The 26,456-nt window shown below is 37.4% G+C and overlaps 1 protein-coding gene across 3 annotated transcripts; it reads right to left on the reverse strand.

The window, feature by feature from the left end:
* Positions 1-94: 94 nt before the first annotated feature.
* On the reverse strand, positions 95-24,677 carry LOC116872293 (hyaluronidase-4-like). 3 transcript variants are annotated; one of them, XM_032865450.1, is made up of 6 exons: positions 24,510-24,677; positions 22,845-23,796; positions 19,339-19,428; positions 16,486-16,816; positions 11,128-11,197; positions 95-179 (listed from the first exon to the last, which is right to left on the reverse strand). In XM_032865450.1, the coding sequence occupies exons 2-5, from the start codon at positions 23,763-23,765 to the stop codon at positions 11,154-11,156; spliced, it is 1,386 nt and encodes a 461-aa protein (XP_032721341.1). In that variant the 5' UTR covers positions 23,766-23,796; positions 24,510-24,677; the 3' UTR covers positions 95-179; positions 11,128-11,153. The 3 variants fall into 3 exon arrangements, with proteins under 3 accessions (XP_032721341.1, XP_032721332.1, XP_032721351.1); XM_032865441.1 differs by lacking the exons at positions 95-179; positions 11,128-11,197 and having other exon boundaries at positions 16,348-16,816; XM_032865460.1 differs by lacking the exons at positions 95-179; positions 11,128-11,197; positions 19,339-19,428 and having other exon boundaries at positions 16,348-16,816.
* Positions 24,678-26,456: the final 1,779 nt, after the last annotated feature.

Below are 26,456 nucleotides of genomic sequence, written 5' to 3' on the forward strand. Positions count from 1 at the left end.
GGAGGAAAAAGACTCAAATACTAGATGATATTATTGTTGTTCCATATTTATATTTTAAAGTGCTTTTTATTTAAAGTTTTGGATATAAATAAATTGAGATATAGAAGCAAGGATAGTGATGGAGCTTCTCTTCAGAGGCAAGCAGTGTAATTCGGTAAACATTCACGGAACTTCAGGCCCTATGTCCAGAATACAAAATGAACAAGATGTGGTCCTTGCCCTCAAAAAAAAGCTCATGATCGAATAAAAAAAATGTAAAATTATATCAACTCTCATTTTGGAAAACTCATCAAATCCTGGGCACCATGCTTAAGTACTTTATAAAATATTCATCTCAAAAATAAAATAAAATAAAATAAAATAAAATAAAATAAAATATTCATCTCATTTAATCTTACAATAACTTTTAAGTAAGCCCAGATGTCTGGATGCTTTCCCAGGCTCTCTTGCAGCTAGGGTACTGATATGTGTTTGTGGCCAGGATCCATCCTGCTCTAGATGTTGTGTGAGTGTGTGTGTGTGTGTGTGTGTGTGTGTGTGTGTGTTTGTGTGTGTGTTTGTCTTTTTTCCTACTCCAGACTTTGAATTGAGATTTTAGGAATCAAAGAGCCTAAATGGTGGTGATGCCTGAAGTTTCCATATCCAGGAGTGGCAGTGCCTGTAGAGGTATCCAGAACCAGATAGCCATGGTCTTGGTGTTAAGTGGCAGCATCGTCATGGGACAGCACTTTTCTGCTCAAGTCAGTGGTTTCCTTTTGGTTAGTTACAAACAGGAACTCCAACTGACACTGGTTTCTTCCATGGAATCTGAGGCTTGTGAATAATCAGCAAAGCTGAGCGCCATCATGTTGTATGTAATTATCATTTTAACCACTAGATGTCACCAGCTATACCATATAACTTTTGATAGGCATTGGACACTATGTAAATCAAAATTTAAAATACTTTATGGAAAAAATTAAAAAATAAAATAATTTATGAAAAACAGAAAATCTGAACAGATGAACTACCAAAATAATGTGTAAAACTTTATTCAAAGACATTTAAGAAGTACTAAGTAAATGGATATATATATATATATATACATATAGACATGTATATAGACATATAGACACACACACACACACACACACACATATATAATATCAGTTTTTAAGAACTATGGAGGTAGATATTTTCTTCATCCATGAATTGAATAAATACATGTATTTCTCCACAACACAAACATGGATAAGATTACTTCACTTAGTAACATGAAATATGTTATACTGAAGGTATAAATTAAGATTTGAAGAGAACAGTATTTTCAAGGGGATATAATTTTGTGAATACAATAAGAGTCATGTCCCTTAAAAGTATTCCTTATCTTTGATTTTTTTATTATGTTCTGCCTCAGGATAAGAAAAATGGATTTATCTGCATATGTGTTCAATAATAGGGGAGAAAAGAGCTTTTATTTAAAGTTAAAATTCAGTTCATGTTCGAGAAGGTTATATATGTATACAAAAACAAAAATCTAACCTATCAGAACACTTCCTGCTTTGGATTTTATTCAAAATGTTGCTTTCCACTGATTATTGTTTCCCCTTTGGTCAGCCCCCACATTACTGCTTCAGAAATCCTCACCCATTCATTACAAAGTTATCAAGTGATTCTTTCCTCCTTATCCTGGAACATTATTATTCCCCTTATTTTGGTGAACGGAAGGTACACATTCCGTGGCAGATGGCAGGCAGAACACCTAATAAAATGTGAGGATTTTATATAACCAATACAGGCAAAATAAATAAGGAAAATTCAGTGCCTGTTTCTTCTGTTTGCTGATGTTTCAGCTCTCTGCTTCCACTCAGGCAGGACAGGGTGCTGATGTAAGCTCTGTCACTCACCTAGTTAAACGTAGCTGGCTGAGAGAAGATCCCTTCCTTCTCTTGGCACGTCCTAGAAACTTTTCTGGTGCCCTACCCGCACTATGCAGTTGTTGGCTGTCTGTTTCTCCCACCCTCTTTCCCTCACCAGGGAACCTCCCCACACCTGCCCTTTCAAACGTGCCCTTGGCTTCAGAACTCTTCTGGACCCCTTTTGCTCATCCCACCTCTGCCACCCAAATCCCTATGGCCTAGAGATTTCCCTGTCTCTTGACTGATTGTTACAGCATAGCAGTCTGTGCGGTTACCCACACTTAACCACAAGTCACCAGGAGAAACACCTCCCTTTTCTTTCTTCCTTCCCCCCCTTATAGTCTACCCAGGAAGGTTTGCTTCTTTAAGCAAATCTTTAATTGATGGAATTTTAGGAAGAGTCGGCAAGATATTTAGGGTGGGGATAAGTGAGGAGTTTAACGTGGACTCCTCCCCTAGATTTTATCCCCCAGCTTTTTCTTTGTAGGAGTAGGATTTGTTCTGGGAACATATGTGAGGAACTAATTCCCTTCCTTCAACAGGGAAACTTCTGTGAAGGCATTTTGAAGGCCCCTGAATGGATGATTCCCAGCAAAACCACAGCTCCCTAAAAACCTGAAGGTCAAGAGAGGTAGCTTTCTCCTCAGACGCTTCCCCTGGTAGAAAGAAGAGCCACAGTGTGGAACTTGGCTTAGCCCACTAGAGGGGAAGGTGACAAAAGAACCCCCAAAAGTTGGGACCTATCTTACATCTGCAGGCCTCAGCCCTCACCCCATCCTGACATGAAGGATGGTGAAGAAGTGGGGGGGGTTCCCTGAAGGGAGACAGGCCTGCCACATGCACATACAAGAGTCTGCAGAGAACAGAAATGTCTCTATCTTCTGCTTACTCCTATTTCTCCTCTCACTCCTTTCCCACAAAAGTATAGCTGCTTGTGATACACTTAAGGGGGAAAAAAGCAACATCCAGATTTCAGAAGCTGGAGGCACTTAAAGTTACGGCCGTGTTATTCTCCTATTAGACAAACAATTTCACAGAATACCAATGTCAACCAAGTTTAATCTCAGACTGTGATAAAATGAGACAAAGCAAGGCCACTTTTTCATTTTGTGCAAACACAAATATAAACAAGGTCAGTGTGCCACTCATAAAATACCAAATATCCCTCTCTCTTGCTGAATGAGTGACTGCTATTCTTTACCCAATTATAGATATGCACCTCCTTTCTGACAACATCCAATATGGAGCAAACTTCCATGTTCTTAGGCCCTCTGTCAGATGACCCAACTAAAACCAAAGTTTTATCACAGGCTCTTACTGATACCCCTGATACCGTCGTACTGTCCCAGTTCCTCATGCTGGACATCTTCCCCTGCTGTAATGTGTAATAAACCCAGCCCATTTAACTGGAGGTGTGTTCCTGGTGATCTTAGGGGCGTTGACACTGTGTGAAGGCAGTACTTAGTGCTGAGGAAATATTTATTGAGCACCTTCTGTATACAAGGCCCATCCTAAGTACTAACAAATAATAGTGAACAAAGTAAACAAAAGCCCCTGCCCTCACAAGGCTTAAATCTTTGCAGGGAAGGAGACAACAAGATGAGTACATAAAATATATAGTACATTGGAAGGTGGTAATGGCAAAGAAAAAAATAATGCAGGGATCACTTTAGATGGGAAGGCTTCACTGATCTAAAAGAGAAAAGGAGTAAGCCTGAAAGATGTCTGGGAAAGCATCCTGGGATGGGGATGGGAAGAACACAGGTGCAAAGGCCCTGAGGCAGGAGAATGCCTACCATGTTTGAAGAACTTCAAAGAAACAGAAGAGACAGAGAGGTAAAAGAGAGGGTCTTGTAGGGCCTTGCTGGGACTCTGGCTTTCATTCTAAGTGAGATGGGAAAGAATTTAAAAGTTTTGAGAGAAGAATGACCTGGTCTGAATTGGGTTTCCTGGATTCCTCTGGCTGCTGTGTTTAGGCAAGCCCAAAAAGGAAAGGGCACAAGAGAGAAGCAGCAGGAAGCCTGTCAGGAGGCTCTTGCAATAATCCAGGACAGAGATGAGAGTTCTGCAACCCAGATATTCAGAATTTCACAATATTTTTAACACAGAAGAGAAAAATAGTAATATTATAGATCTATAAATTAATCCTGCTAGTTTTGTTTTAATTTTGATTGCAACTCTAAATTCTAAATAGAGGGAAGACTCTGGGAAGGCTTTTAAAAACATGCACACCCATCTCTCTCTTTTTTTTTAAGATTTATTTATTTATTTATTTGACAGAGATCACAAGTAGGCAGAGAGGCAGGCAGAGAGAGAGGAAGGGAAGCAGGCTCCCTGCTGAGCAGAGAGCCCGATGCGGGACTCGATACCAGGACCCTGAGACTGGGGCCCGTGCTGAAGGCAGAGGCTTTAACCCACTGAGTCACCCAGGCACCCCACACACCTATCTCTTAATGTATTGGTAGAAGGAATTAATTTTCCAAATCTACAATTCTTCTGTTTCTTTTTTTCGTGATATTGAGATTTTGCTATCAAAACGTTTAAGATGCCAAGTGTCTACCCCAAAATCCATAAGATTTGAAAAGATATCCTGAAGGTCATGAACCCTAAATGGAGATCCCAACAAAGCCCATTTTGAGGGACATTTTAAAAGGCTATGTTTTATCTCCAAACCTTTAAGGAAAGTGTTGACCAAAGTGATATTTTGTTACCAACAATAAAAATATATGCATAAATATTTATCAGAATGGAAGCTACAGCAGAGTCACTGAGTTCAAAGCCATACTCTCAGCTCTGAAGAACTAATTGCTAACCTGCTTTCTCATAAAAGCTCATTAAAGCAAACGCCAATAATAGGCTTACGTTTTTTTCCTCTGAAGGATGTTACTGCCTTAGTCTGATTGTCAATCAGTGTCTTATCCTGATCGTTTGTAAGTTCTTCTCTCATGAAATACCAATATTGTGAAACCTATGTGTTCCAGCAGAAGAAAAAATATACTTTAATGGATAGAAGTTTCTCAATTAAGTTTTTCCCATACATTTTTATTAAAAACTGGGTGCCCATTGGTTTATAATATAATCCACTAGATGATAATATCCCTTTAAGTCCCCAAATTCATCATTAGGTATTGAGTTTTATTATAACTCTATTTCATGCCATTGTCAAAGAAAACTGATGTCCCTCCTTCTGAACAAATTTTAAAACTACTGGATTATCTTGATTGCATAAAACTGCTTCCCTTCCCATCTTACTAAAAAATGAGCTTCAGTTTTGTTAAGTATATAAAAATGACTATGTCTGTGTCGCTCATGCTAATGGAAAATTCACTCTTCAGTGGGAAAGGCCAGGTTTTTTATGAAACAAAAATAATTTCCGTTTTAAGGAATGTGATCTGAAAGAGAATATAATTGTCCTTATGCAAGAGTATATACTTAGTCTTTGTCAAAAAGTATGACTTTCCTTTAGGACTTGAAATTTCTTGCAGCCAAGATCAACAGCTTTCTTGGAAAAGCACCCAATGTCTTAGGGACCACATTTTGAATAAAATGTTCCCTCTGTCAACCTGTTTTTAACTAAGCTCCTTAAAATAACATTAGGTTGATTTGAATCTTCAGGTTTCTAATTAAAGTTGTTGAACTGTAAAGCAATCAAGTGGTTTGCGAAATGTTACTTAGGTCCTTTCAATGGCCACAGTCAAGATAATAACTGAAAACACCCCCTTCTTCCAAGAGATGAGCCAAGCCGTTGGCTGGAAGAGCTGGGATACCAGGCAAGGTGAACAGACGGAAACTAGGATTGGGGAGCGAGGCCGAACCTCAGGCCTGAGGGCCGCAACCATATTTAAACAGGAGACTTGGATCTGGATTCTCCAGATACTAGGTGGGACTGTCAGGGTGCAAGACGGGAGCGGAAGGGCAGGCACGTGAGAGGCCAAAAGTTGTAGCCAGATCACAAAGTTTTAATAGAGTATAATGGCTTAATTTCATTTTCTGCCTGAGTCCTGACGGGAATACCTTGGGGGAAGCTGGGGTTGGCCTAGTTTTCCAGCTGGCACCCATCTCTCTGTACCACAGACATATTCTAGCTACGCAAACTTCTGAGCGAGGTGACAGGTACAGGCACAGACGCCAGATTGTTTGTAATGAGGAGAGAGTAAAGGGTGCATTCCCGACAGAAACAGAAAACTGGACACTTCTATCCGAATTACAAATGCATACAGCTTTTCACCTAGAAATTCTGCTTCTGTGCTATTCACTGCAGCATTGCCCGTAAGTATTAAGTTTGGAGACAAATGGCCATTATCAAAGAAGTGGTTCAGCTGTGGACTTCCACACAATGGAGGTCTATGCAATGACAGCAGGGGGTGAGGCTGCCTCCACACACTGATGTGGACATTCACCAGACACCATAAGTATTCTTTAAGGTATATGTATATGTTTTATCACACGTATTCATACGCATATTTAACATTTTTAAAAGCAAGATATGTATAGGAAGCTGCCATTATTTTTTGGAGAAGGAGATATATTTATATCTGTGTTTATATTTATGTGCGCATTATATGTATGTAATTTGGTGAGGAATATAAATAAATAAATATAAGTATAAACAAACTAAGGAATATGTCTAGAGTCCAGAGGGACACTCAAGAATTGATGATGTTGCTTTCCTCCAGAAAGGAAAGCTGGTGGCTGAGGGAAAGAAGTGGGTGAAATTTCTTTCAGTGGCAACTTCTGTTGGAATTTTGTCCTATGTTGACATAGCAGTTATCCAAAATGATTATTTGAATTAGAAAACGAATGGAGGGGCGCCTGGGTGGCTCAGTGGGTTAAGCCTCTGCCTTCAGCTCAGGTCATGATCCCAGGGTCCTGGGATCGAGCCCCATATCGGGCTCTCTGCTCTGCGGGGAGCCTGCTTCCTCCTCTCTCTCTGCCTGCCTCTCTGCCTACTTATGATCTCTCTCTCTGTCAAGTAAGTAAATAAAATCTTTGGAAAATGAATCGAGTTCTCTCGAAACAAAAAAAGAAGATCCAATTTGATCTGACCATTAGGAATCAGACATGGCTTCCTGAAAAGGTAACGTCTGAGTTGGATGTTATTACAAACATCATTTTTTAAATAAAGTTAGTTGAAAAAATGCTATGCTTTTCCAAAATCTGGTGAGAAAAGCCCTCTTCAAGAAATAAGAACCCCCTCCTTTTTTTTTTTTTTTTTTGGTGGCTGAGATGAATACCAGCAGCCAGAGCTTTAAGTTACCACTCTATTCTGACATGTGGTAGTATTAAGAGCTAATTATAGGTTGGTTAATTATCTGTGGTAAAGAAGAACTAATAGTGGTTAATGGTTTTGTAGATGTTCAGTAGAAACACAGAAGATAGGCTTGAAGAAATTGATTAGTATTATTACGTACCATAAAATGTGGTGCACGATATGAGTGTGTTATTTATTACAAGTGGAAAGATATGCCGTAGAGCAATAGGCCTTCTCTGGTTGCAAACAATGTAAAACTCTAGTTAGAACAATAAAAGTTCTTGGAGGGATCAAATACGAAAAAGATGCTTGGTTCTTCCTATTTCCTTGACTATATATTAGTTTGGGTGATTTATCCAACCTAATTTTAAATAACTCAGGTAGCTGCATTTTACCTTTTCAAATTGATCATTGTTCCTTGAATTTTCTTAAGCATTTCAGTTCCATTGTATTTTATCCAATTATCTTTCTGACAAAGCTGGAATTCTGATGTTTTTTAATTCTTCAAATGTTCATGGCATTATTTTTACTTTTTATTCTTCCTCTCACTTTCCTCTAATAAATCCTTTCTCAACTTTTACTGCTCTTTTAAAAATTCTGTCCAACTATCCTTCTGTGTTATTTTACAAGACAAAATAAGGAAATTTCAACATAAGAGAAGGCAGTATAAAGCCAAGGTTAAAATCTTCGACTCCATGGCTAGTTACCATTTAACACACTAGAAGAAGTTTTGTGGTCTCACCCATTCAGTTTTTATTTTTATTGTTTCAAGTGGCCTTTCCTGTGTGTCACAATGCTGTCTCTTTCGGGGTGATGATGATAAATAATGATAGCGTTTTATAAATCCAAACACAGTATAGACGTCTATTCTCTGCCTATGAGCTGAAGTCTTGGCTGTTGAAAATGAAAATTTAGTTCTGATCTTTAAAATGTATGAATATGGGATGGAAACTTGCCCACCAGCTCTTCCCTCCCACCTCTCTGCAGCTCTGTAGTCCTCTTGCTGACACTTTTCACAAAGGACAGATTTTCTACCCAAGATGTCCATCTTTCTGAATTGGATTGCTCTCTGAACATCTCACTACTATGGTCTGATCTCCTGGTGCTCAACTGAATCACGCCTGAGTTTACAATGCCCTTTGGCTTTGCAACTAATGTTTCCTACCTGAAATCTTGCTATCAACCATTGCTAAACTTGATGATAAACTGCCAAATTCATCAAAATTAAGTTATCTGAAAAGATTATGGCACATGAAGAAAGTAAGAGCTGGTGAAATTGTTTGCGTGTATTTTTCTTCAGTCTTTAGGTGTGGATCTTGTATCATGAGCTACAGGGCTATCTCATACCTCCTTCTAAGGCACTAGGCTTTCACTCCAGGTACACCTGCTGAATGAATGATGAGCTCTTGATTGCAACTAACTGTGCCAGTTAGGCTCATTTCCATCAGGTTTGAATAACAAATAGTATATATTATTGTGCAACCAAGTGGATTATGCTTTCTTTTTTTTTTTTTTTTAGGTTTTATTTATTTATTTGATAGAGCACAAGCAGGGGGAGTGGCAGGCATAGGGAGAGGGAGAAGCAGGCCCCACAGTGAGCAGGGAGCTATTGCAGGGCTCTATCCCAGGACCCTGAGATCATGACCTGAGCCAAAGGCGGAGGCTTAACGGACTGAGCCACCCAGGCACCCTTATGCTTTGTTTCTTAATAAAATAATAATAAACTGTTGAAACACCACATATATAACTAATCAATAATTTGCATGCATTTGAAACAGATCATTAAAGAAAGTGTTCTCTACTTTGGTTGCCCATTCACAAGAAATGAGAACTGTGTTACATTTGGATATTAGTAAAGAAAGTTGAGTTTCTGCATTAATGATCATCAACAATAAATGTGGCATAAATACTTCTTTATATGAAGACTTTTTAATTTCTTAAAAATAAGTTTATTTATTCACAGCCATTAATTGCATGCAGTCTAATTATACAAACCATGTGACTTGAAAATATTAGGAAATAGTCTTTAATTTCCAAATATAACCTTGAGAGGGTCCCCTATCACAATGAAGAAATTCAGAAATGTTCCAATGGCAGGTTCTGAGTTGGACTAAAGATGCAGCAGGGTTGTTCTGGAATGCCTGTGACAGAGACAGAGCAGTCCCAGCCTAGAATGATAGCCAGTTCTTGAGCCATCCAATAGAATATGTCTAAGAAATAGTGCTCCTTGAAGAATAGCATTTTTCAAATATACTTGGTAAGAGGGAAGATGGAATTCATTCATTTGGACCTATTATGAACACTGGACCTGTGCTCAGGTGAAAGGCTTCATTCTGTCAAAAAGACAACTGGAGACTGCTCCTGTTAGAAATTCACAGCATCTACACTTCGGTTTTACATAGAAAAAGTCAAGGAATGTGCTAAACTAAGGAGACTAACATTTCAACAAACAAGTAATTATAGATGATGATGTACATATAAATAGAACTTCACTGAACTTGATAAAGCTTTTTTGGACAAAGAATCAGGCTCACAAAGAAGTCTATTGCTAAGAAAATATGGTATGCATTTTAATTCTCAAAAAAATCATGAAGAATATGAACCCTGAGTCTCTACACATGAATTTTTTATAACTTAGTTTCTAATTTTTCTTAATTTTCTCTCTTTCACACCATTTCAACTCTTTGCTTGTGACTCCACTTATATGTTAAGAATCTGTGACTACCTCAGCAACGTATCTTCCTTCCAGCATCGAACTGGGTCCTAACTTATAGACAAGGCTGACATAAATCATATGACTAAACTTTCTTAGCTGTTACTACATCAGTATTTATCACTAAGATAAGTATCCCAATTAGCTATGGTTCTAGATTAAAGTTAGTAATTCAGGAGCTGGCAAAGGAGTTTAGAGACACCAAGTTTTATTGCCTACACTACCTTACTCTACTCATAATTTTTCAGATCTTTCACCTTAACTTTGATAAATCTAACCACTGAAGTAGATTTTTTTTCTCCATCATTTGGAAATTTTCTGTCTCCAGATTAAATGGTTTTAGATTTATCTTTCTTATATTATTGTGGTACTTGCTCTTTCTTTTCTGGAAAATCTAAATCTATCTACCTATGTATATATCTTCTTCCCAATTACTGAGAGATTTTCTTATTTGGAGTGACTGTTGATTGTCATCTCTTAAGTATTCAGTCCCATTATTAGTGTTTGGAAAGAAAACTCAAAATCTATTTATATGGCAAAAAAAATCCATTTTCTGAACCCTTTTAAATGTCCTATATTTCCCAAAAACTGAATTTCCTTTTCTGAATAACAGTCTTCTAATACTGCCCATCATTGTAGATATGATAACAATGGAACATATCTTTAAAACTATCCTTCACTAAAAGTTAAGCAAAAATAAAATATTTATCCAATAAAGAAATGCAATTACATTCTAAAGATAACTATTTAGGTGTATAAAGTTAGCTTGAGGAATTCCTCACAGCTATGTCACAAAAAATATCAAAGTTGTGGTGCTCTCTCTCCCTTGGCTTGTTTACAGTTAGTTTTCTAATCTACTCCAGGAAGTAACATTCTGATGTTATTATAAGATAAGTATAAGGTTAAGATAACCAACGTACTGCAAAAAGCTACTTTTCAAAGAAACTGTGCTTGTAGAGGAGAAATGGAACAAACCTCGAAAGAGAATCAGTTTCAAATATCAATTTACAAAAAATAAAAAACTAACTGAAACTTTACTTATCACTATCAGTGACAAATATATTTTTAGAGTGTTAGGTTCATAAAAGCAAGCTCACACTTTGAAAGGTAAACTATTTGCAAAGTAAATAAAGTTAGTCCAGAAAAGAAATTGGAGTATTCCAAGAAATAAAACAAATTACTTTTTCTTTTAACTCCCCTAAGAAAACATATTTCTAAAAAACAGTCCTTACATTTTTTCCAACAAAACAAAAAGTATATTTTACCTTTGCTTTTGTTTGCTCCTGGCCCTTTAGTCACCTGATGCCAAACAGAGGTTGAGTGGCAAAGGATGCCCTGTGGTGGTTCAGAGAAACATGTCATTACAGGCGTGACTCAGTCCTCCAAGTTAAACTGGAGGCTTGCATTAAATCTCTTTATAACCAAACTCAGACTCTTTTAAAAGCATATTGGTAGAAGTGACCATTGCTTTCTGAAAATACCCAACCTAAATTCACTGACTTAAGAAAGAAAACTTTGATTGAGACTTTAGTTGGAAAATAGAGAGGTAAAGAAAACTATATTTAAAAGATTTCCAGATTAAAGTAAAAAAGGGAGGTCAAATGCTATGTACAATGATATATATTGTTTGAAAAATAGATTCTAATGGCTGTCTTTGATGATAATGGAATAACTAACTCTTAACAAGGCATTAGCTATCATCCTGAGTAAATACAACATTCATTTACTGGAATCAATGGTTCAAGATGATGCACTAAGCACATGTATTTACTGCATTGTTTTCGACGTATGCCCTTAGAAAAAATATGATATAAACCTGAAAATAAGACGTGGTGACATAACTTAAGAACTGAAACCAGGGGCACCTGGGTGGCTCAGGTCATGATCCCAGGGTCCTGGGTTCAAGCCCTGCATAGGGCTTTCTGCTCAGCAGGGAGCCTGTTTCTATTCCTCTCTCTCTGCTTGCCTCTCTGCCTACTTCTGATCTCTGTCTGTCAAATAAATAAATAAAAATCTATATATAAAAAAAAGAACTGAAACGAGATGAAATTGAATCAGAAATTTAAATTAAAAAAAATAGTACAAAGTTACTGCAGAGGTATGAGCTATTCCTTCCTTTGGAGAGAGAAACCCTAGTGCAGAGACAAGGTACCCGAAAGATCAAGTGTGTTGAGGACTAATTATCAGAGCAATCAATTAAATATCTCTGCCAGTATAGCAGAACCAGTCAGACCATTTAACTCCCCAGAGTATATAAAATGAGAAGTAGCAAAGACGTTTGACCCCAGGACATTTTTTTTAAGTTCATTATTTACTTATTTATTTTAGTGATCTCTACACCCAATGTAAGGCTTGAACTCACTACCCTGAGATCAAGAGTCACATGTTCTTCCAACTAACCCAGTCAGGTGCCCCATGACCCCAGTACATTTAAATACAAAGATCTTCCTAGGTAGAGTTCAGAGTTTGGCTACTGGAACTATAAAAGAGGAACTGGTCTCCCTAGTGGTCATGGGGGGATAAAAAAGTAAAGTAAAGCCTTCTCAGCCCATGAGGAATTACACTTCTTCTATGGTAAGTTTCTCCTTACTTTGATAATTGTGAGGGTTCCTACTAGACTTGCCTGTTTTCTGTTCACATGCTCCACATGGAATCTGACTTGCCAACCTGCCCCAGCCCCTTTCACCGTCTACATACAGTCCATCCTCCTGTTCCACATAAGAATCCTGTTGAGTAAATATGCCCAAAGAAATGTGGGGAGGGGAAATCCCTAGGACAGTTTTTCCAGTCACGTAGGTCCTTCATGAATGTAAAGAGATGTCCGAGGATCACCAAACAAATGATACACATAGACAGTATGAAAGAGCAGAAATCAAGAACGTGAACAGCTGATCTTAGAGAAAGTGAGACAGAATAAACTGTCTAACAGCAGCTGCAATTTAAAAAATCTAATTGATATTCTCAGAGAGATTCAGGAAGCTATCAAATCCACAAACCAAAACAAGCCTATTATAAAAAAGGAGCAGTTTCCTTACACACAGTAAAAGAGTTCTTTGGAATTAAAAATATGATGAAGACTAAACAAGTATTCTAGAAGAAAAGGTGGGCAAAACTGTTACAAAGCAAAAAAGACAAAGACTTAGAATCACGGAAAGGAAAGCAATGTACAGATCTGGAACTAAGATCCATTTAATAGTAATTTCGTAAGTGGATAGAGAAAATGGAAGAAAGGAAACCACTGAAAAATAATGAAAGAAAATTGTCCTGAGCTAAAGACAAGAGTCTAAATTAAAAGGGAATGCTACAAGGCTTTGTAAAGACTATCTCTAATTTAAAATAAAGATGACAGGAATTTAGTGAGGACCAGAAAGTATGATTATGACATTCTGTTTCTGAGATGAAGACATACATTCCATCTGATTGTGGTGTGAAACAGTTAAGAGACTGGAAAAAAACAAGGATCTGATCAAAAAGTTTGTGTCCAAATAAAAGGTATTTTAATTCTTGAACAATGGGTGATGAGAAACAATAGTGCCTTGAAGAGACAGTGCCATTGTTCAGGCAAGTCAGGAGAGAAACGGGTGCTTTTGGGGTTTCTAACAAGGAGACCTATCATCTTGGAAAGTCTGTTTCATTTTTAAAGTGATCTCTGCTATTTAAAAGCTATTTTGGGGGCACCTGGGTGGTTCAGTGGGTTAAGCCGCTGCCTTCGGCTCAGGTCATGATCCCAGGTCCTGGGTTCAAGCCCTGCATAGGGCTTTCTGCTCAGCAGGGAGCCTGCTTCCTCCTCTCTCTCTGCCTGCCTCTCTGCCTACTTGTGATTTCTCTCTGTCAAATAAATAAATAAAAAATCTAAAAAAAAAAAAAGCTATTTTTTGGGGCGCCTGGGTGGCTCAGTGGGTTAAGCCTCTGCCTTCGGCTCAGGGTCCTTGGATGGAGCCCCGCATCGGGCTCTCCGCTCAGCGGGGAGCCTGCTTCCCCCTCTCTCTCTGTGCCTGACTCTCTGCCTACTTGTGATCTTTCCCTCTCTGTGTCAAATAAATAAATAAATTTTTTAAAAGCTATTTTTCTTACAGATGTATCCTTTATTAATGTCTCCTGAAGAATTATTGCATAGGAATAGAGTATAAATTTTGATTTTTTAAAAAAAGATTTTATTTATTTGACAGAGACAGCGAGAGAGGGAACACAAGCAGGGGGAGTGGGAGAGGGAGAAGCAGGCTTCCCACCGAGCAGGGAGCCTGATGTGGGGCTCGATCCCAGTAGCAAGATTTTTTTTACAAGAGAAATAGAAGGGTGCATTTTTTGTCTTTGGATTGGACATAATTGATGACTTCCCATTTTTAAGAGATAGTTTACTAAGTATTAGAGTCTGGAAACCCAAAATAATGCAAGTCAAAATTAATTTACAACAAAATAAAATGTTTTTCATAATCTATTTTTAACGAGATTTAAAAAAAAAACAAAGTTTTGAAGAATCAGTTATTGAAATGTGGTAGTTCCTTGGGTTTTAGTTTCTTTTGCTTGCTATTAAATTTAAATGACATAAAATTTAACATTTTTTATTTAGAAAAAAATGATTATCTGTGAATTACAGAATTGGGGATATTTCCTATTTTCTTCTATGTATCTTCTATATGTATTCTCTTTTTCTTTCATCTACCTTAATTCTTATTATTCTTGATTATTTTGGATGCACTGTTAAGTTTAAACAGTAGAGAACAGTGATGTGTATCCTATACTTGTATTCATTGATAAGTGGGTAAAATTGCCTATACCTTTCATTTTCTCCATATCTTACTTTCTTCATCTTCAAAATGGTGATAATACTTATTAATATGTGCCTTTTCCTGCTTTAGTGGAGTTCATTACATATCAAAACCTTGATAGAACAAAGTTGAAAACATCCCTATAAGGATAAGAGCCATTCCTTTTCACTTATTATGGCTTAGTGCCAACTTTGATAGTTGTAAAAACAGTTCTTGTTTGGGCAAAAAACATTGAATGACTGTAATTTCAGCCTTGGTGCAACAGAATACCAACAAAATAGGGGAATTTGGCAAAGAGCCCTAAATTTGAATTATTCCATTCCACTGCCTCCTTAACTTTTACTCCTTTTGAAAATGAATGAATGAATGGACAAATGAAAAAATGAAGTCCAAATCTGAGTGTGATCTATGTATCCACACTCTATATGTGGGCCAAGATGAAGTACATAAGAAAGTGCAATATTTGGAAAGTGTCAGACACTATCCTCCCTAAACTGAGGGAAATAGTATTTAGGATACTATTAATCTGTTTTGAGATTAATCTCTCTTTATGAAAGACATTGACCTGAATTATAACTAGGTCAGCCCAAGTGACCAAATGAATTTTTAAAATGACTTAACATGCATCGAGAATTGAAAGAAAATGAGTTGCTTAGATACAGTATACTTTAATAAGCCAGCAAATATCAAAGAATTTTTATATAAATTCCATTTTAAAGGGGTCTAATAGGACTCACCATCTGATGAGTATGATTGCCAAATCAATTTCTAAGAGCCCTAGAGATGCTCCTGATAAAAACTGAACCCGACAGAATTTAGAGTCGATTTCCTCTTGCCTTATGACTTGGTATCCTGGGATCACTTGAATTATTTAGGAATTCCCAGTCCCTGGAACACGAACAGCTAGAACATAATGTTTCCCTTTTTTAGCTCCCATGTTATTGTGTGCTCCATATTCCATATGACTTAACTACAAATTTGCCGATTTGTTGTAAATGATTGGAGTCTCAAGAACATTGTAGCAATATCGATCCAATCCTAGTAGATGCTATTGTTCCTATCCAATTTAAGTGTGTATTTATTTTTTAAATGTAGATATTATATCTTATTTGACTGGCTTTCCTCCAGAAATTTCTATTTAATTATTAAAAAAATAAATACCTTTGCTCAGACTAAGAGTCTGTTACAAAGTTAATGAATGACCTGGTTCTCCATGCCCCCTCCTCTCCCTCCTGCATGAGCCATACTGGCCTTCTTGATGTCCTGAAACACTTCACATCTGCTCCCACTTAAAGGTTTTTGCCTTTGCTCTTCCTTATTCCCCATTCCAAGAATGTGGGTGTAGCTGGGCTGTGCTTCCGCCTTCAGGTCATCACATTAGCGGGCTTATTTGTCTACCTTTATACAATCTCCTGTACTCCACCACACCCCCTGGTCCCTTCACCCTCCTTTATTATTTTCCACAGCATTTATCTTCATTTGATATATGTGTATTTATTTATGGCTTACTTATTATTGTTCAGTTTCTCACAAGAATTTAAGCTCCACAAGGGCAGGGACTTCTGGGTGTTATTTCCTCATCCCCAGCGCCCAGCACAAAGGAGGCGCCCCATACAATAATCGCGCTGGCAAGGACTGGAGCCAATGATCACTTTGGAAAAATGTTTTACTTTAAAGCCAATAACTATTTTAGAAGTAGCTTAAGTGAAGGGGGGGGGGACCCAGCATTTTCTACTCTTCAGTATTTCAAAGAAAAATCGACCTTGAAAGAGGAGGTGAGAGAATTCCACAGAATTGTAGATAAGGTCATGCTGAGAAAAACTGATAAATTAAAGTTAGTCATAAGAGCCTTACTATTCCCTCTCAAGAGATCTGAAGAGTGTTGCTGGCAAGATTCTCCATGCCAGCCATGATAGCAGTGACACACAAATCCATTCTTCATGGCCTTTATTGTCTTCAGTTTACTGGTTGGAGAAATGATGAATCTGAAACTCTTACTTAGGATGGATTTCTTAGTGCTGCTTCCAGGCATGTGCAGATAGGAGGAGGATTCAGGGATTTTTCGGATACATCTTCCATTATTGTGACACAGACTTTGACTGCAGAATTTAGCCGCCAATGTCACGTTAACAGCATAATGGCCCAATGACCCTTGGATAGACTTTTGCACAGATAAGCAGGTCTCCTGTAGGAAAAGTAGAGATCTGTTTAGTTCCCTTTTCAAAATATGATTCTATTATTATACAGGTGGTATTAATATCTGAAGATTTGCATTGGTAAAGCTGAGGAGGAAGATCTATATTTTTAATTAGGAATTCATATAAAGAGATATTTGTAGTAGCATCTTAAAAAGATCAGCATTAATATGGTATGGTTATTTTATAAATTTAACTTTCATTGTGAAACATCCTCAACATCCATACTAAATATACACTAATAATACAGGTCAGATAAATTCCTGCCTTGATCCATATAGGAAGAACCATGGGAAAATCCTAGGAGATTCATTAATAACATACACTGAATTCTCCATTAGCACTTCAGTGATTTTGATCAATATTAACACTGGTCCATAATTAAACTCCAATTAAATTCAAGAGGTGGGGTATTTTCTCAGTGAGAAGAGGCGTCAATACTGTGAATCCGTCTAGTAAGGAGAGAGGGTTCCAATGGAAAGTTACAAGACAGAGTAAACTTCTAATGACAGGCAGTTTAACAAGGTGTCACTTCGGATGGTAACAAGGGCTGAAAATCTCACGTGTCATGTTTTGGTCCAGCGACATCCGTCTAAGCTAGCCTCATGCTATATTTAGGAACAGATGCTATTTTTCGTCAGGACCAGACTCCTTATCTGAGGGGAGGTTCTAGAACCGATGGAATAAAATAAAAACAAGCAAACCATTGAACAAGAAAGAGAGAGATTGGGGGAAGACTATAATCAAAGAGAGCATAGAACCCAGGTAAGTACAATCAAGTTCAACTTGGGCATCTTTCTTGACATACGTTCTTCGCTTAGCTTCCAGGACATCACCCCCTCCTGGGTTTTTTCTACTTCACTGGATGTTCCTTCATAGTGTCCTTTGCTAGGTTCTGCTCATCTTTCCTACCTCTGAACACTGGAGAACTTCAGGCTTAATTCTTAGACCTCTTCTCTTCTCCAGCTGTAGTCTCTGGATACACTCACCCCATCTCCTTGCTCTAAATAGAACTCCCGAATGTGTACTTCCCAGACTTTGCCTGGGTGACATCTCCACTTGCAAGTCTCACAAGCATTTCCAACCTAACACACTCCAGTGCGATCTCCTTATCCTCTTGCCAGCCTACAGCTCTGGCAGCCTTCCCCACCTGAGCATTTGACAGTTTCCTCTTACCAAGGCCTCAGGAGCAAAGCCTTGGGGTTATGCTTGAGTTGCAGGCTGTGTGGGAGTGTCTCTAACCAAATCTCAGTGACCCCTCATGCAAAAAAAGAGCCAGTTCCTATGTGGCGGTTGTGTGGGAAGAACTTCAAAAGACAAAAATAATTATAAATGTCCCAAATAAATAAAAATTATATTGCCCACTTTGTCTCCTCCCAACCCAGTTTCCCACACCGTTCCTTAAAGCAAATGAACAAAGAAATTGACCCACATTCCTCTTTCCCATACCTAAGACTTAAGCAGGGGCTATGGGGACAAAGGGCAGGAAATGTTTACCCGAATAATAGCCAACGCATACCTTGCACTTCCCGCATCCCAGGCACTGTTTTAAGCGCTTTACGCATGTTATGATGCAGTTCGCATAAGAGCCCAGTGAGAAGATACTATTATTTCCCACATTTTACAGATAGAGGAATTGTAGAGTCAATGAGCTGCTCAAGGTCACACAGCTAGTAGGTGACAAAAAGCACGCATTGGACCCCAGACAACCCAACTTCCGGCCTCCTGCTCTTAACAGCTCTTCCGTGCGGGTTCTCATTCGTGCCACACTGGATGAGAAAGAGATGGCCCTTTTTATGTGCTATGAGACTGGATGTTTTAATACCTGAAAATGAGACTATTTGTTCATACCTGCAAGTGAAGAGAAGCTGCGGTTCAGAATTTTCACTTAGGCAGTGTGACCGGCGACCAATAGAACATGTTCAAATTCAGTTGTGAAAAATAATAGTTATTTTGTGGGGACACTACTACGATCAAGAGAAGATTGTTAATAAAACTTTATATACATATATTTTTTTCCTCCCACGAGCATTTCTATCTTTGTTGATCAGGCAATAAAGAGCCATTTTTAGAAAACCCATCCCCCTTAATGTGGATGAAATAATATTTGTTTTTAAAATTTACTATTCTTTTTCTTTGTCACATATACATTATATCATTGCATCTACTGAAATCCCTGCAGAATAGTTTTTTTCTGTACCTTTTACTTTTTCTTTTTCTTTTTTTTTTTTAGATGGAGAAACTAAGACTCAGAGAGGCTAATTAGCCTAAGATTACACTTCTAGAACATGAAAATTGAATTCTCCCTTAGGGCTGTCTGATTGGAAAAGCTGTGCTCTTTCCAGGCTACACTAGCCACAGAGTAGGTGCTCAAACAATGTTAGTCCCTGTACTCTTTGAACTTCATTAAAGTAATGGGAAGAGATAACCATATGTCCCTGATATGGAAAAGTAAAACAAAAAGCAGTATCGGGAATATATTCAAGATGCTGACCGAGAAATCACTGCTTACCTTCGAATCAGAATATTCGTATCCTCCCCACAATATTATGCCTGCCGCCCCCAACGCGGCGCTCTCGCCAATTGTATGTACTAAATCTTCCTAGAAAAGAGAAGTATCACAAGTAGTTTCTGCCAAACTCAATTTAGTCATTGACATTTCAGTGATAAGACTCAACCCATCAATTGTGGTAAAAAAAAAAAAAAAAAACCCACTGATAATGTTATCTGTGTTTCTTAAAATACTGTAGAGCAGAATTAGGAAAGGTAATTCGGCCTTGGATGCTTAGCTTTTGTTTGATAAATATTTATGATGTTCCAGGCAATATTCTAGACACTAAGAATATAAAAATGAAATAGATTCCAGTTCCTGTCCTCAAGGGAGCTCTTTAGTGTGATGGTTGAGACAAACATATAAACAAGTAATTATAATTTGCTGGAACTCTTAACTTTGATGTTATACTACCTGTAACCACTGAACAATAATAATAATAATAATAATAAAAAGAACAAAGCTTGCTGTGATTAAAAAAAACAAGTGATTATAGTATAACAGATTTAGTTCCATATTGTCCCACTAGTCATATAGATCAGAGGTACTGCTTAATTCTACATGGAAGAGTCTGGGAAATCTTCCTTCAGAAAGCTTCAGGAGGTGAGATTTTAGATGTGTCTTTGGAAATGAGTGCAAATTCATAAGGCCGATTAGAGAGGGCAGAATTTTGTGTACAGTAGGAAGAATAAGGGCAGAGGTTCCTATGTAGAAGAAAATCAGTCCACCCAGAGAACTGCCAGGAGCTCTTGTGGTAAAACACAGGGGACTGGAGAAGAAGTGACGGCATCTGAATCTTTGTATATAAGGAGGATCCAAATGCAAAGAATCTTTTAAATTATTTGGACTAAAGTACAAAAAGAGTTTTAGTACTGGAAAACCCCAAATTTGCAACTTGGATAGATGTTTTTGGCTGTCACATAGAACATGTATTGGAGGAGGAGGTCAAGATGGTAGGGAGGGACACCAGTTAGGAGGTGATGCACGCTGCCGAATGAGAAATGATGAGGGTCTCAACAAAGGCAATGTCAGTCCTTGTAAAACAGAGGAAGAGTGATTTGGAAACAAAGATGGATATCTCTTGGATAATGGAAAGAGCGGGGAGGATACAAGTGACACAGGCTTTGCGACTAAGTAGATTATAATTTACCAAGACAAGAAACTGTGAAGGTTATGTTCACGATTATAGAGCAAGAACAAAGATGCAGGGCATAAGGGGATGGAACCAGAGATGGAACAGAGAAAAGATGATAGATGAAGCAATTTGCATTCTTTCCTTCTTTCCAAGGTGTGGAGAACCAAAGATCCAGTGCAAAGACACAGTGTTCAATACTAGGATGAGAAAATGGCTGTGCCACGGCACAGTGTCCCTGCATTATGGGAAGCCTCCAATAACACTAGTGCTTCTGTTCCACAACTTGTGTAGGTAATATAACAAGAAAGGAAATCTTCCTTCTATTTTACTAGCCAGTATCATAATCCTTAAATGTAAATCAAGTCTTTCACTTAAATTGAGAAACTTCTGAAAGAAAGTATCAAACAGAGTTGGTATTTTAAATTATTTCTTTGTAAAGTTATGGTATTTAGACAATAGGTAAAAAAGATCCATATCATTCGTTGATTGGTGAAGGCCAATAGGATGTATTAAAATGCTTCACTATAATAATACTCAGATTAATTCTATAGTTTTTGGTAAGTAGAGTATGTGGTCTATTGATTTCTGAAGTAGAGCTCAGAGGTGTTACTTAGCTCATAATTTATGTCAGAAGTCTAATAGCACAAAAAATAGGAAAGTTATGAATAAGACTTTCATTAAAATGTGACTCATCTCATTCTCTCGTTTTCTTTCAAGACAAACTATCTAGCTATATGGACTATTATTATTATTATATATTAATATTAATATTAATTAATATTAATAATTATAATGGTAGGAACTAATGATAATATTAATTATTAATATTAATTATTTGTTAATATTAATTAAGTGTTAATATTGATAATTATTAATATTACTGTTATTATTATTAATACAACACATTATAGGCACTCAGTAAATAACTGTGGACTGAATAAATATAACCTAGTCTTTTTCCCAAAAGGATCTGAGAAAGTGACATGATTTGAGAGATCTGTTGAGGAATGACTTATGAGAAGACTTTGTTAGGTATAACTGATGTATTGAAATACCTGGAGACCTGACTTCTGAAAGAAGGATTTGATTTATTCTAGGTTGCACCAGAAGGTTGAATTAAAATTAATGGTATGAAGTTATCCAGGGGCAGAGTAGACTCAACATACTCAAGAACTTTCTGAGAATTAACACTGTCCGCAAGTGTCAGTGTTTCTTCTGGACTAGGGAGAGTGCCACGGAAAAGTGCTGAAGCAGAGCCAGATAAGTAAGAATCCATGTTTGGGTAAGAAGTGGATTAGACACCTCTGAGATCCTCCAGCTTTTTGTCAAGATGTTATGATTCTTTTCCTCCTAAACTTACTGAATGAACATCCCATTAATGAGTAATCCTTAATGATACAATGTCAAGTCTACTCAATAGCATTTGTGTCAGTAGTTGTTTATTCTGAAAATTTTGAGGAAGAATTGACACTGCTTTTAAATGTCCTCATCTCAAACATAAGCAGTCTAATAAAGTGAGCGGTGTTGTCTTTCCAATGGCCCTGTGTCTGTGTTGGGTAGTGGAGTAACAGCATGGTGGGCTCACAGGTATGGATGGGGATTTAAGGGTTTTCTTATCTAGCTATCCATCCAACCATTGAAGCCCTCTAATAATGTCCTATCTAAATGACAAGCTAGCTAAATCTTGAATACTTCCACATGTCAGCAAACTCATTATCTTCCAAACAAGCTCCTTCCCACCTCTTTGTGCCTCCTACTTTGTGTTAAGTCAAAGGACAGTATCTATTTACATAAACTGTTTTTAAAATCTTGACACTAGCCACTAGATCACATTGTAGACTCTTCAATATAAAATCAGTGGAATTTATGGTATTTTTTAATGAACTTAGTAAAAACATAATGATGCAATATAACAAAAACTGTAACTGCTTAATAATTTACCCAAGCTTTGTTCTGTATGTTTTAGATTTGCAAAATTGCTATTACTCTTCCCTATTAAAAAGCGGATTCTGAAATTTCTCCAGAGTTAAAATTAATCTGTTGCATCATTTAACTCAAGCTTGATCTGTTGCATCATTTAACTCAAGGGGTTTCAGGAAACCCCTAAAAATGCTAAGCTGATAAGAATCATCATCTTAAAACCAAGTAAACATCTAATTGTCAGTGATACTGTTTCAGAATTGACTTAACATTTGAAAAAATATATACCTTTAACAATAAAATAGTATTCTATTATTAAGGGAAAATAATTATACTAAAACATTTTCTTCACAGATTTTGTATAGTCATTGTGCTAAATTTCCATTTTTACATGAGTGTACTTTTTCCTTACCTGTGACAAATCTTCAATACTATGCAAATAAAATGGTCTGGAAAAAATAAAAACTGGCAAAATGTAGTCATGTCTAGCCATTTCAGCAATCCTCATGGCTTCCCTAACTCGATAATGAACAAATTTCAAAGCATTTAAACTTGATTTCAGTATTTTATCCAGATATATTGAAGTATAAAGTGCTGTGCTTTTTTCCCATAGCCACTGGAGTCGGTCATTGCGGAAAATTTCATCATTGGGGCATTTACCTGTGTACGTCTGTGGGTTTATTTTATAATCATAATTGTAGCAGTCTGGGTAGAGATAAAAGCCCCATAAACACTTTGGTCTCATTTCTAAAGCCAGTGTGAGAGTAGTGTGCATAAAACTCCTTCCGGCATTTTCAAATTCCTGTTGGGCAACTGTATTCACTTTCATTTCTGACCAGTCAGGATGGTGGTTTCTGGTGAAGGCTAAGGAGTAGTTTTTATATATTAGTCTATGACCCCAATTTCTATCCCATTGGGGTTTCCAGCTTTCCCAGTCAATGACAACAAGACCTTCTGATCTCCACCAAGAGACAACACGTGCAATGTCATCAGCTGTCTTCTTGAGATGTTTAGAAAGACTCATATTCTGTGGTATCCCTCCATTAAAGGGTTTTCCATCTTGAGAGAAATAAGGATAATACCCTAATTCATTTGGGTAAAATATGGCAATTGTTGATCCCCTCTGAGTCTCTAAGGGATTTGATATAATATTAAATAACTGAAGATTCAAATCCACATTGAAGAAATGTTGACACTGCATTGTTGGGGCAGCCCAGAAGATGTTGAAAGGTCGATTCTTGATCACTGGAGGCAGTGCTGGTTTGAGGACTGAATGAGTGAACTTGATCAAGGGCAGTAGCACTCCTAACCATGTCACCCCTGGGTTACACATGGCTTATGGTTTCCACTGTCACGGCAGTCTCCTTAAAAATAAGAAGAGGGGCAAAAAATTAGACATGATGGAGTCAAATGTACTTTTTGTTTCATACTGCACAGAGAATAGCAAATGAAGTAAACTCAGTGCTGTTCAAGCAGTTCTTTAAATAGTAGACCATTTTGGGGGGAGATGTTTAGATTTATGAGGTTTATTGATATCCAAGCTAATTTATAATTTCATTTGAACAAAGAAAGAAAAATGAGGCTTTCAAAAAAAAAAAAACAAACAAACCCCACTGGAAATGTGAAAACAAAATCCCATGAATAAGAACTAAACTTTTCACACAAATTCTCATCTATGCCAAGCCTACCTGCAAGATGTTCTGGTTTTAATTTCCAATTATTCTGACTGCATTGATCTAAACCATGCTGTACAGACAAAACTTTGGTTTTAAGGGAAACTAGGGAAAAAAGAATATGAATGGATTGCCATATCTCCTTCTTGATGATTGGAAAAGTGACCAAGAACATGGCCTGTTGAAAATTAACAAATAATGGCATGTTAACAACTATTAACAGAAATAAAAAAAAAAAATAACAAGTAATACCAGCAGTAAGCAATACTTTGCTCGCTATTTCAAATGCGCTGTCCTCAAAGATTTGCTTGTCCACTTGTTTATCTGTTTTGTTTATTTGTAAAAGACAGCAATCGCTCTTGGAATTAGCACAGGTTAAAATAGGAAACAGACATGGCATTTACCTGCTGTTGATTATGGATTTGGTCCTGTCTTCTCTCACGTACATAAATAAGCCTAAAAACCTGCTAGTTTTTTAACTTCGTGGTTTTCTCATCAAGAAATTAGACTGTATTTTCACCACTTAAATCCCAAATGAAACTTGGCTCTTTAAATCCTTTCTAAATTGTCAGTTGACCAAAAACTGCCAAAGAATCTTCCAGAATACCAGGACTGCCTGACAAATGATGCATTCCAGTTAGTGAATCTCACTCGGAAAGCAGTCGAGTTGAAGTTATGTATCAAAAGTATTTTGTCATGTACATATTTTTTTATATAAAGGAATCAGAGATTTTTCTCTCATGTAACTAAGCTCAGGATCTTTTTGTGTAGTTCTTGCTACACATTAAATGCCAGAAATGATACCAACCAAAATCATTTGTTAATTCTGGCAAAATAGCACCCTAAGTTTGTAAAGACCTTGGCATTCTCTTGGTCCCCAGTATGCATTTTACAATTACCTTGTATTACAGAAAGAAAATTATGTGTCACTAAACAGTATGGATTTTTAAATAGAATTAATTCTTTCCCCATAATGCTTACTGAGATTTTATTCCATGTTCTAGCCATTGGTATTACTCAGAATATAAAACTAGATCTAAGTTTTCTGGTCTATAGCCTGTATCCATATCTGTATACATACGTATACATTTTGGGTTTTGCTCGACAAATCTGTAGGAGTGCTGATGACACGGACTCCGTCTTTGGCTCTCCCTCTTGTTCAAGCCCACTGAGCGACCTCCATGGAGGTTGGTGTTCCAGGCCCCAAGGAAGTTAATGTAAGCCCTGGCTGGAATGTGGGAAGACTTGTTTTGATCTCCCCTAAAGTGGTGCACAGAAGGCTCCACTTTAGGTAACTCGTAGAGAGCCTGTGATGCCCAGGTGGTGCCACTTTAGAAAACTGCCCTTTGACGTCACCTGCATGCCCCTGGCTGTGGGTTAAGGTCTGGGCTTGGCAGAGACTAGCTGTATAGCTGCTTGGATCATTTCTATGATCTGGGGGATTTTCTTGATTACAGATTTTAAGTTATGGAGGACGTAACGGACAAGTTTGCCAGGTCGGAGAGTGATGTGAATTTCTCTGGATGAGAAGGTACAGAGCGGAAAATACAAGTGATAAAAATAACCTGGGATGAGTGCTGTGAAGTGTGTAAACATGGAGATTCACAGACCTGTACCCCTGGGGAAAAAAAAAAATATATATATATGTTTATAAAAAATAAAATTATATAAAAAAATAAAAAAAATAATCTGGGAGTTTGGATTTTATGCATTAAAGGCATAATGGAAGGAGGTCTGATGGGCTTTTAAAGGGAGGTAAATAATCGTTCCAATGACAACCTACTTGGCATTGGTGGCTTAGATATTTGCAGTGAGAGGTATGAGGGGGACAGAGCGTCATTTTGCTGATAGCATTCAGAGTTCTGTGGTCCCCCTTTTCAGTTCTGCCAAGACCCATGTCAAAGGTGAGAACGATGCGGTTTTACCGTGCTTTTGTTACACATTTTCTTCAACTGAAATGTGAACTTGCTAAGATGGTTCTAAATACAGGTGTGTGTGTGTGTGTGTGTGTGTACATATATTAGAGTCCAAATTCATGTATGATTGGGGATTTTATTCTTTCCACTCAAAGATAGCAAATCTCGTTATATCTCCCAAAGAGATGTATTTTTTTACATGTGATAAAATGACCAATCACTAAATTTATTATGATAATGCTGTATTAACTTGGGATCCACTAAAAAAATCTCTTTGAAGTTTACAACGTTAAACCAACAAAGGTTTAGGGGCACCTGGTTAACTCTGTTGGAAGAGCATGTGACTCTTGATCTCTGGGTCGTGAGTTTGAGCCCCAGGTTAGATGCAGAGATTACTTTAAATAAATAATTTAAAAAAAACACACAAAGTTTCAT

Source organism: Lontra canadensis, unplaced genomic scaffold (assembly GCF_010015895.1).
Source record: "Lontra canadensis isolate GAN:19392208 unplaced genomic scaffold, GSC_riverotter_1.0 scaffold2, whole genome shotgun sequence".
NCBI lineage: Eukaryota > Metazoa > Chordata > Mammalia > Carnivora > Mustelidae > Lontra > Lontra canadensis.